General features: G+C 36.9%; 1 protein-coding gene across 1 annotated transcript in view; it reads left to right on the top strand.

The window, feature by feature from the left end:
* LOC109377541 (sperm-associated antigen 6) overlaps positions 1 to 12,794 on the top strand; it is an 81,827-nt gene that overhangs the window by 36,519 nt on the left and 32,514 nt on the right. Inside the window, exons 4-7 of the mRNA XM_019633928.1 lie at positions 7,101 to 7,306; positions 8,682 to 8,855; positions 10,051 to 10,203; positions 12,678 to 12,731. Coding sequence (XP_019489473.1) covers positions 7,101 to 7,306; positions 8,682 to 8,855; positions 10,051 to 10,203; positions 12,678 to 12,731 — 587 coding nt within the window. The remainder of the gene's footprint in view (positions 1 to 7,100; positions 7,307 to 8,681; positions 8,856 to 10,050; positions 10,204 to 12,677; positions 12,732 to 12,794) is intronic.

The raw sequence follows: 12,794 nt of genomic DNA on the forward strand, positions 1-12,794 counted from the left end.
CTGAGGTGTTTGATTTGCCTGATTATTTTTGAATTGGTGTGCTAAATACACACACACACACACACACACACACACACACACACATACACACATTTTTTCCTTTATTTCTTTTGGAGAACCTCTTCATTTTGAGTACTTTTTATGAGTTCTCATTTTGGATCAGTTAATTTTCCTCGAGTTCTCTCCTATGTCTCTGTTGTGAACAAAAAAATTGGTTGAGTATCATCATATATGTTTAGATTAATCCTTTTTTTTTGCAGGCTACTTATTACGTTTTCATCAATTTCTTGAAATTCTTCTCTGAATTTTTTTAAATAAACACTAGAGTGCTTCTTCTTTTATGACTCAAAAATATGACGGCAGGAATCAAAGTTAGAAAGAACATCACTTTCCACATCCAGAAAGCCCCCTACAGGTTGTGTTAGAAGGGGTGAGGTTTAAGCCTATGCTGTAAAATGGTGGTTGCAGGCTGTAGCTGGTCCACAAATGAATATGTTTTATTTGGCCTGTACTATGTTGTCTCACACAGTCTTCTTAAAAAAAGAAGAAGGAGAAGGAAAAGGAGAAGGAGAAGGAGAAGAAGAAGAAGTTGTTGTCAATACTTAAAAACTGAGCAATTTCACATTAAAACTCAGATTTCTGGCTTCTCTTGAAATATCAAAAGATCTGACAACATAGACCTGTATTCCTACACGGCCACACTGGGCTGAAGCTGAGTAACTTCCGTTCCTTGTAGCTGGTGCCTGTCCTTCTCCATTTTACTGTTGCTCCCCCAGTGGGTATTTTTCTGACACTCTCTGGCTTCACTTATTCTAGTTTCTTGAGTGAGCCTCGCGGACATTTCAGCTTACCACTCCTGATCTAAACAGGCAACTAACAGTTAAGAGGAGCAGTTGAGGCCATTGTGAGCACTATTGAAGCAAAATTGCTTTTGCCTGATTTGTGTAGTTTTACCTGTTACAGTCATGCCTATTAAATGCTGATGGGCATTCCTGTCTGCACTCTTCCTTTCTAGTCAGCATAAAGTCATTTCTAATATTCCATTCATCAGTTTTAGAGAGTACTAATTTTATAAATGATGTTGATCTTAAAAGTCAGCCCTTTTATCCATGTCATTTTTTGTTTTTTAATTAAATCTGAAGTGATACTGAGAGCTTTTTTTGATTATGCTAAGTTGAAGATTTTAATCCATTTAAATGGTGACACTTCACACCTGTTAGTTAGCACTTCGAGTTCAGTTTTTATTTTGTTAGGGGAAAAAAAAACTTCAAACCAAAAACCCAGGTCCTAAAAACAGCATAGAAGAAAATTCTTAAGAAAAATTAACTGTGTGAAAAGCAAAGAATTGTTGCCCCAAATTTTCATGTTATAATATTCAAAGACCTGTATGCAAATAAGCCTCATAAATGTTATTAGAAGAACCATGGAAAAACAGAGAAAGAGAGAAGTGTGAGGGGATGACCCAACCACCACCCTTGTCACAGTCCCACGGAGGAGGTCTCCTCAGTTTCTTCACTCAGTAATGAGCTATTCATGAGGCCCAACAGAACTAGTTATTCCTTTAGTGAACACAGCTAGCTGACCATCAAATCTGAGGACTGTATATTCAATTGTACACATATGTGTGATAAATGGTTTTTGTTGTTATTTATGAATAATAAGGAAGATGCTGTTGGATAGTTTATTCTCTCTGATAATTTGCATCTAAAAGAGTTTAAAATGAATATAAACCTTAGCATTTAAAAATGTAATATTAGTGGCCAGCCGAGTGGCACGTTGGTTAAGAGCTGGCTTGGGATGCCAGCTCTGAGCAGCAGGGCCCCAGTTTGGATCCCACATGAGGGCCATTGACACTGCCCTTTACAGCTAAGATGGTGAACAAGAGCTGACCTGGAGCTGGGCTGCTGGGAGTCGCCGACAACGGCGAAGGCTGCAGCCCCTGTGGCAGTGGGTTGCCATGGGCTACCGTATGTAGCCAGCAGCCAGTGTGAGCGGCCAGCAGCCGCTGTGAGCAGCCATCCAGAAGCCGGCGACTGATCTGCCTCACCCGGGAAGAGCGCAATGATGGTGCCAACTTGGGCCAGTGAAGCAACGTCCTCCACAACTAGACTGAAGAACAAAAGGACAGCAACTTGTCTGTTCCCCTTCCCCGGATTCCCTAGTGCTGTTCCCCTCCCCCAATTCCCCAATAAAATCTTTAAAAATAATAATAAAATAAAAATAAAAATGTAATATTAATATTTTAACTTAAATGTAAAAAGGGCATGAATTAAGGCAAGAGGGTAAGTGTGAAAAGTAAATGGATATTTCTAGTGTATATTAGTAATTCTTTAAAGAATAATTATACACCCTGTCCTAATATTTTCTTTAAAGGAGATATTCATTCCCACCATTTTTTTTTTTTTTACATTTGTTAGCATTTATTTGAGCTGAATTTACTCCCAGGCCATAATTTTTTTTTTTTCAGTTTCTTCTGGGAGATCTTTTCCTTCTGTGCAGCCTTCTCTTCTGGTCTAGAACAATATGCTCTTTCTCAGTAAGGACCATCTCAGTGTGGCAGAAAGGGCTCTTGTATGGGTTAATCTGCCCATGAAAGTCCACATCTAAACCCTTAAGTTCAGCATTACTCTCTGCATTTTTAAGCATGTACAACAAAATTTCTGCACTGTTTTTGAGCCACTGACCCTGCGTCCAGCCCCACTGTTTGGCCTGGCCGCAGCTACCAACTCCACCATTGTAACGACGGAACAGCACACATTGCTTCTGTAACGTGACGTCCTTTAGATACTTGGTGGCTTTTCGGATATGCATACCCTTGATGGATGGCCTGAGCAGTTTCACAAGTGTTCTTAAAGTGAACATGAAGATTTGAACCTCTCTATTTGCATGATTTTGTGGGGTTCTCTAGGTCAAATGAATAGCAAATCGTTTTCAGAGATCACCTCAGACCGCTTATAGGAAAGCATTCCCACCATTTTTTAAAATAAGAAACTTTCTACCATGTTGAGAAACGAAAATGTTATATTTATTTTTCCTTTATAATAGTAATGTTATTATAGTTAGCTCCAGCAGTAGTTACAAGTGTGGACAAAAACATGTTCATATTTCTTTTATTTTAAAAAATATATAATCACATTGAAGACAATTTGGCAAATGGAGAAGAAAAATATATCTCTAATAGTACCATCAACCCAGTATAAATCCTGTTAGTATGTTCGTATAGCATGCTAACTTTTTTCTCTGCATTTTCTTTGCATAACTACTTCTAATCTTGCTTGTTATTAGCAATATATGATTATGTCACTTGTTATTGCACAATAGAAGGCATATTTTTTTAAATTTTTTTGAAAATTCACTTAAAATTTAAAATGATGCTAAGATATTTTCGAAGATACAGGAAGATAAATTTCTTGGCTCCCTGCTTTTTTGGGGGGTTCAAATCTTTTTTGTTGAGGCTCAAACCTTTTATGAGCCTCTGATTCTGTACATGTCAATCTTTGATTTCATAAGCATGATAATTAATTGAACCAAAACTTATTTCAAATTAGAGTTTAAAAATGAGCTCTGTGAGATTTCTCCTATGGGAAGATATTTTTATATGTATCAGAATTTTGTATATTTTGTTACTACTGCTTTTTTTTTTAGAGTAGGAAAGTATAAGGAAAAAAGAAAAACAGCAAAAGGAAGTAAGGTGAGAAGCACTGCCTGAAATGCACTTCTGTATACATTTTCACCAAACACTCCACAGACTTGACTCCTAGCTCTGCTCCGTACTTGCAGTAGTCTATTTGTATATTCATCCTGAGCAAAGAACTCCAGAACAAAACAGTGTTTTACTCCATTCTGCAGCCTCAACATCTAGCCAAATTTCTAGCACATAGTAAGCATTTAATGAACACTCAATGACTGCAAGAAGAGAGGAAAGTACACACATACAATGAGCACGAACAAAGACAGAATTACATCAAACTGTTTTTTGGCTGTAAAGTTACAGAATATCAACTACAAGTGGCTTAAACAATAAGGACATTTTTTATTTCACATGACACAAAATTCAGATCAGGGCATCTGCAAGGTTGGTTACGCAGCTGAACAGTGTCATGGAGGCCCCAGATGTTTTTCATTTTTGTACTCAGTCATCCTCAGCATATTAGTGATTTCTTATAGTTGCAAGATGGATGTAGGAGTCCAGATGTCACTTGCAGACATGACCATGTCCAGCAAAGAAGAGTCAGTGTTTGCTCCTGTGTGTCTCTGTTTATGTTAGAGGAAAACCTCTCACAGATGCTTTCAGCTGACTTCTATTCAGGCCCCATTGGCCAGGATTGGTTCACAAGTCCATGCCCTGGCTGACAAAGGCTACAGGGGAGACACCAAGAGTCACTGGCACAGAAATGCGAGAGGAAGAAATAGTAGGGAAGAGGAGAAAGATATGCTATAGGAGAAAGAGTAGCAATAGAGGCAGGCCAACTACAGAGGTAGCTATAGCAGGTGGAATACGGTACATTGTACATTATTTATGCTTATTGTATTCTTACCTGTATGTACTACACCATCTTATACCTAATATATGTATGAATGTAGTAGAACAATGTCATTTTAAATAACGATTAGTGCCACCCAGAAGCAGATGCCGTTTTTTTTTTAGGACAGTTTAAATTTGGAGATATAAACCATTATGCTGTACACCTGAAATTAATATAAAATAATATAGAATGTCAACTGTAATTGCAAAATTTTAAAAGGGAGGTAAAGGTGAAGGGGAATAAGAGGTTCATATTTCCAGGTATAAAAAAAGTCATGGAGACTTACTGTATAGCATTGGGAATATAGTCAATAATATTGTGATAGCATGGTACCGTGTCAGATGGTTGCTGGGCTTATCATGGTGATCACTTCTTTAGGAATATAAATGTTGAATCATTATGGTATACACCTGAAACTAATATAATATTGCATGTTAACTATATTTAAATAAAAACCTTTTTTAAAAATTGGAGATGGAAAGTATATGAAATTGAAAGTACAAAGTTGCTAGGCCCAATCCAAGTCCTTGGAAGCTTCATTACCTTCATGGCGAATCTTCCTCCAGTGTCATCCTCAGCCTTCCCTGCATTTAACATCAGAACTCTAGAGAGAACTGAAAACAGCTTAGAATGGGATTGGCAAACAGGTTAGAAGAGCAGAGTTTGCTTTATTATTAATATTACAGAGTTCAGGGAAAAGAGGATATGGCACTCTGTTATTCAAGGAAAGGATAAAATGAGTGGGGATTACAGAGATAATAGATTCTTTTTAAAAAGAACCTTAAGTTTTTATTAATAGTACTTTTAAACAGTTGTAGTTTACTGCATATTCTTTACTTTCAGAAACTGTATAAAAGTGATATACATAGATGAACTAACCTTATACTCTCTTGAAACAAAATGTTCAGTCCATTGTATATGTGCTAGGTGCCCTTAAATATACGTAGAAAGTTGATATTACCATACGACACCTGTATACTTTGGGCTGGATTGAGTAACATGTTAACATAAAATATGAAAATTATATCTAGAAATTTCATCTACTATCACACTTTATGTTTCTTTCCATTTCCCTTGGATGGATGGGGGAGGGAGAGAAACAGTGATCACCTCTTTTACCTGCTGTCTTGTTGGTCTTCAGGCAGTTCAAGTAGAATCACAGAGATGCTTCTGAGGAAAGTGTTGGTATTCGAGTCTGTTGCTGCTGTCTTTTTTTAAAAAAAACTTTTCCACTTACCTGCCTCTAGTTCTTGAGATTACATATTAACTTACCATTGTATTTCATATTTTACACCACATTTTAAAGATTGAAACTATTTGCTAATCAAAGTAGATTTTATTTGTAGAATCCTGTCATCTGCACCAGAGTTGAAAGCGTCTGGCACATAGTACCCTTCCATTAATACTTGTTAATGAAAGAATGAATGAATTGTTTATATAATATTGGGACTTCTAATGAAATTATAATAATTTAAGGAAAACAAATATTGCATGTTAACCTGTATTTTCTAACATTATTTCCTTTTAGAAAATATGATATTACCAATCTTTTGAAAAATTAAACACCATATTTTCTTTAAAGACTTTAAGTATATGCTGAAGAGATGGCTTGGTTATTAAGACCAAAATTGTCAGGGCACTACAAATCTGGGAAAATGAGGACATTATTTGAAAGGAATAGATTATAGAAATGGACATAGGTGACTTAGTAAGAGAAGCCATGAATACAATAAAAGCAGAATCTGTAACTATGTATTGTGTGTTATGCTTCTCAAAAGACATTTTTTACATATATATTATATGGGTCTGCCTGCCCATCTCTCATTATCTATAATTTAAAATGTTATTTTTATAACTGTTATTCTTGGGCACACAAGTAAATCAACATGTATATTCAAAAGATGTATATTTCTGACATGTAAAATGCTTAGGATAAATTTACTCCTTTTCTAAACATTAACATTTATGGAAAGTATGCTGTTCAGTTGTGGATCTTGTTTTTGAAAGTGTTTTTATATGTACGATAAAAATGCACCTTTTTATTTTGTATAAAGTTTTAAAAAATCTTTTAAAAGTAATATAAGATGAAATGAATTTAAAAATTGACATTATTGGCAGAAGATTCATATTAATGTTTACTCATGTAAATAGCACAAAATACTGCCTAATTAGTGTAGTTGGTAAATTTTTGGTGCTTTAATTTTCTCTGTTATTGTAAACCATGCATAAAATGCTTGCCCATTGAAAAGTGCAGAATTATCAGAGCTTTAAAGAGCTGACATCTGCTTACTCTCTTAAAAAAGAGAAAAGAAAAGAAAAACAAGCCATTTCAGCCTAATCTACCTCAAATGTGTTCATGTAAATGGAGGTCCATCTATTGACCTGTATTCTTTTCAGCTCAGGATTGGTCCACATGGTTTACGAAACCAGGAAGGCTGATTTGAAATGCAGATGTCGAGACATTGAAGCACACACCCTCCCTTTTTTTCTTTGCTGTACCTGTCAGAGTGAAAAATGGCTTGGACAAGGGTCAGTCACCCATACTCACTTAATTACTTTTTTGGGGGCCCACAGAACTGTCACAAGCTGTGGTGGATGCGGGAGCGGTTCCTCTTTTAGTACTTTGTATCGAGGAGCCAGAAATTGCTTTGAAAAAGATTGCTGCTTCGGCTCTCAGTGATATTTCACAGCACTCTCCAGAGCTGGCGCAGACAGTGGTGGATGCGGGAGCGATTGCTTACTTAGCCCAGATGATCCTGAACCCTGATGCTAAATTGAAGGTATTTAAAAATAATAATAATAAAAAAACAGTCTTCTGTTAATCTAAGAAAATGGAAATGTGTATAGATTAATATTATACATTTAAAATAATACGTAAATTCTCACTGACAATAGATGTGACTGTATTGTATATTTATTCTTCTAATATGTGAAAATCATGCTGTAAAGATTAGCCAATAAACACACGACTGAGAAAAATATGTATAATGTTGAAAATTAGAAGTAGCATCAGTATTAACATTAATCACTAAAATAAGGAATCACATAATGATTGAATTTCAGGGTGGGAAGAGACCTAAAGGTTTTCTAGCTCACCACTATTTAAATTTCTTAAGAAAATTGTCATATTTATAATACTCTTCTTTATAGCTTTCTAATATCTGATTTTCATTTAATAGTCACCAATTATATTTTTATATTCTAATAGTTAGATCCTATAAGGTGGTTTTTTTTTTAAGATTTTTATTGGGGAATTGGGGGAGGGGAACAGTGTTGGGGAATTGGGGGAAGGGGAACAAACAAGTTGCTGTCCTTTTGTTCTTCAGTCTAGTTGTGGAGGACGTTGCTTCACTGGCCCATGTTGGTATTATCATTATGCTCATCCTGGGTGAGACAGATCGGTCGCTGGCCTCTGGATGGCTGTTCACGGTGGCTCTTGGCAGCTCACACCGGCTGCTGGCCGCTCAAACTGGCTGCCGGCTACACAGGGTAGCTTATGGCAGCCCACTGCAGCAGGGGCTGCAGCCTACGCCCTTGCCCACGACTCACAGCAGCCCAGCTCCAGGTTATGCTGTTGTTCAGCATCTTAGCTGTAGAGGGCAGTGTCACTGGCCCTCATGTGGGATCCCAACCGGGGCCCTGCTGCTCAGAGCTGGCGTCCCAAACCAGCTCTTAGCCAACACGCAACTTGGCCGGCCCCCTATAAGGTTTTTAAATTGTTAATATTAACTAAGCAATGGAAAGTTCTTTGAAATGTTATCAGCATCATGCCAAAAATAAGATGTCAGTTCTGCTTGATCTTTTTCTACTACCTTACCACATGTATTGTAAATAACAATTTAAGTATTACATAATTAAGAAATAGTATTCATCCAAAGGTCATATTCTTAGATCATCTGCGATACAGATTAAAATAGTCCACAGAAAACTAAGACACTTAATTTGGAAATTAGGGAATTTAAGAAATTGAGTATTTAGATATAAGACTAGGATGTGAATGTCTTGACACTCAGAAATCTTAGGTTATGTTAGATATGCAATTGTTTTTTTTTTCTTATTACAAAGGAATTTGACTATGAAGCTGTTTAAATTGTGTCTGAAAACTGCAGTGGACGCTACATAATGTTTTGTTTTATTTTGGTTTTTGCTTAACAGCGTCAGGTCCTTTCTGCTCTCAGTCAGATTGCAAAACATACTGTGGATCTGGCAGAAATGGTGGTTGAAGCAGAGATTTTCCCAGTTGTACTTACCTGTCTGAAGGACAAAGATGAATATGTGAAGAAAAATGCTTGTACTTTAATTAGAGAAATTGCAAAACATACACCGAAGGTAAAAAAACAAAAACAAAACCAAAAAGACATTAATACAATAACATGAGTTAATTTCGTGTTGAAGTAAAACATCGATTTATACACAGGGCCCAAGTTCTGTGCTACATGATCTGGTTAGGTCAGGGTTTCTCATCCTGAGCACTATGGACACTTTTTACTAGATAACTGATGTGGGAGGTTGTCCTGTACATTGTAGGATAGATATTTTTCAGCATCCTTTCCTTGGCCTCTGTCCATAGAGGCCATAGCACCCCTCGCCACGTCAAGACAATCAAAAGTGTCTCCATATATTGCCAAATATTTTCCAAGGGACAAAAGTGCCTCCACTCACCTCATTGAGAACCACTGGGTTATATCACTGAACTTTGAGACTGAAATCTCAGTTTTTAATCATTTCCTGCTTTCCATTTCTAGATTGTGGAGACCGTGAACCTTTGTCATCCTTGTCATTTTAGATCAGCTGGGAGTAGGGAGAGGTTGTACAGTTCCAGGTTTGGAGAGACCACCAGGTCCCCAGCCTAATGTAACCACTCAAGTAGCTGCTTTTACATGCTGTTTCCTGCTGAGTTCTTAGATGCCAACAGAATAGTGATGAAGCAAGCCTGGGTGGATACTAAAGTTGTATATTTTTCTGTGTATATTTTGAGTAATCAATTTCATTTCACTAAACTTTAAAGTCCTCATTCTCTATTTTACCTATCATCTTTACTTGCTTGAGATTTTTCATGATTGAAGTGTATCAGCTAGCAATCATTGCTCACAAACGGGGGATAATTAGGCTAGAATATTTCAAGTCTGACATTGTCTTTCAGCATTCAGTGATTAATTGGCTTCATACACATTGTGATTGAACTTTCAGTAGTTAGCTAATTATGAACTAGCCCTATTCGTAGTGTCTAGGTGAGGAGTTTTAACATTCATTGTAATACGGATAAAAGTTGTGCCATCGGTGCATGAAAATTGAAGCACAGAGTAAAGCTCCGCGTGGTGAATATATTTGTACATTTGAAATAGCAGGATTATTATGCTTGTGTATTTCTTTAATAAGTATAGTAATTACATGAAATCATATTTCAAATTTTACCAGATGTTTTTAGGTTCTAAATTAAAAAGTTTGCAATACTAAAGTAATATTTAAAGATCATCTTGTGCTTTGAGGTCACGATTACCTAGGCCTCCTTCTTGTCTCTTAGCTTTCACAGTTGATAGTTAACACAGGGGGAGTTGCTGCCGTGGTCGATTGCATTGGGTCCTGCAAAGGCAACATAAGGCTGCCTGGAATCATGATGCTTGGTTATGTCGCGGCTCATTCTGAGAACCTGGCGATGGCAGTGATCATTTCCAAGGTTTGTACTTGCTTGATTTTCTCCTAGTTATTGCAATTAGATATTCTAAGACAGGATCACAGACCAATACTCTGCATAGAGTATAAAATATAACTGACCGAAGTGAAAGAAACCTGAAGAATTTTTCAGCTTGTTTTCATGGCTTGTCAGTAAGTTTCTGAAAGCAATGCTTGAAGTAAGGTTTATTTTGCAGACAGTTTAAAGTTTTTCTCAGTATTTAATATCAACAAAATATCAATACTTCTGCATGTTAGTGTTATCTGTATTGGAATATTCAGTGTATTTGTATCTTGAAGGATTGACTGTACATATTTACTGACATGCAGAGCATACTTTGATTAAAGACAACTATTATAAATGAAATGCCAGGAGCTGTTTTCATTATTCTCAAAGGTGTCTATGTTCTTTCTCTTTCTTGTCATTTGTGTAGGAGATGACAATGATTAGGACATCCCTTTTTATCTGCTTTCCCTCCTTCAGCTTTCATGAACTAATTTCTCTTTTTAGATATAGGCAATTCAGAGCACACTACAGATATGAGGTTTTGTGTCCTTGCTCTTGGGATTTGGCCTCCTCTCAATTTACAACTTGGTATCAACCCTCCCTACATTGCAGCCCCGGCACATAGTAGGTGCTCAAAAAATATTGGTTGAATGAATAAATATTGATCTCCTGAAGAACGCTTCAGAAGCTGTGTGCTTACAGCATCTCCAGCGACCCATTTAGGGTGTGGGTTTCTTATCAGCATGGAAAAGCTGCTCCTGCATGTTAAACAGTGTGGAATTTTTTATCCCTTGCTAATCCACAGAATGAAAAGGAGCCCCAGACCTTTATTTTCTACCTATTCCTTGATAATTCTTTGCTCCACTCGCTTTTTATCCTGTGCTTTTCCTTTTGTTCTTCTATTACAAAGACTATGATAGTGACTAGAGCAGTACTGCTTTCTGAAGGGTCACCGTGGGGATGTTACTGGGAGTTTTGATTCTTGGTTCTTTTGTGGATTGTCAGAAAACTTGCACGTAGGAAAAATGATGAAGAAGAAGCAATTGCTTTTGCTTCCTATATTTCCTCCCCAAACTAACCAGGAGGCGCTCCCCTCCTTTGGCCCAGGGTTGCTGCTGGCCTCTCCCGCTCAGTTGTCTCTCAGTTGAAGATCATGGTGATGGCAGCCTTTGAGGCAAACTGCACAGCACTGCGTCATTCTGTCTTTTTCCTACATAGTAGGAAAGCGCTAATAACAGTACTTCACATTTAAATAATACTTTATGATTTTCAAAGCACTTTCATGTTCCTTAGCTCATTAGCTATTCATAACTACTGAGGCCAGGAAGTCTGAGTTTGGAGGATGCGGTTGAGGAGGCTGGTTTTCCCCCTGCTGCTTCAATCTTTTTTTTTTTTTTTTGCTTCAATCTTGATATGTCCCGGAGTATGGACTTTCTGGAAAGTTGCCTCATTCTAAAGAAAGGTGTGACCTTTCTGTATTGCAGACACACACTTTTAGCTGTAAAAAAGAAGCCAATGAAGAAATATGGCAGGTCTCTTCAGGAAATTGATTTTAATAACCAAATTTAAAGGTAGAGGGAAAAAGAAGTGTATACGATCATTTGTCCTTTGCTGTGGTAGCATGACAATGTGACATTGACTTTTGTGGCACTAAATTTAAGGTGATAATTATTATAGTCTCAGATTAGTTAGAAAACTATACAGAATCTGGAATTATAATTTGATTTGGCTATTTGAATCTTCCTTGAATGTATAAACTGTGATGTGTTGAGGACTTTAAGTTAACTCTGGTTTGGTTATTTAGGTAGATAAGCCTAAAGTACAAAATATAAGCACATGCTATCTGTGTTACAAAAGTAATCATTTCTACTTGGACAATCAATCATGTTAAAATGGGCAAAACTACTATTTAAAAGTTGAGCAAAGTGAATGCAAATTTATTTACTATTTCAGGAAAGGTTCCAGTGAATATATTTCATCTAAAAGCTACTTAAATAGAATTCTTGCTCATATTATTCATTCGATTTCAGATCTATAGTATTTTGTTCTTGGATCTATTATACTTAGTGAAAAGGCGATTTAAAAAGGATTCTAAATTAGCTTTCTTAACAAAGGAAAATAAAAGGTTTTAAAATCCTAAGCATTTTTAATTTGTCACAGTGGAATCTGGTTTTGCTTAGATACTAGTCTGTGGCATCTGTTGTTTGGTTAAATGCCTCCATATTTGGGGAGTAAAGGCTAGCAGAGAGAGTCTTAGTTTAGTTGGATTGTTACAGATAATTAAGGTAAATTAGTTCTAGTCATTTTATTGACTTGAAAAATGATAGCCCCTGTGTTGTGCTCATTTATTGAACCGTTTAGGAAAAAAAGGATCAAGGCCAAAATGACTTCCTCTAATGTTTGAGAGACATGGAAGATGCTTTAATCCTGCTCTAGCTTCATAACACTTGCTCTTTTGATCAACGCTGCAGGGTGTGCCCCAGTTGTCAGTCTGCTTGTCAGAAGAACCGGAAGATCATATTAAGGCTGCTGCTGCTTGGGCCTTGGGACAGATTGGGAGACACACTCCGGAGCATGCGCGGGCTGTG

This window comes from Hipposideros armiger, unplaced genomic scaffold (assembly GCF_001890085.2).
Source record: "Hipposideros armiger isolate ML-2016 unplaced genomic scaffold, ASM189008v1 scaffold_1439, whole genome shotgun sequence".
NCBI lineage: Eukaryota > Metazoa > Chordata > Mammalia > Chiroptera > Hipposideridae > Hipposideros > Hipposideros armiger.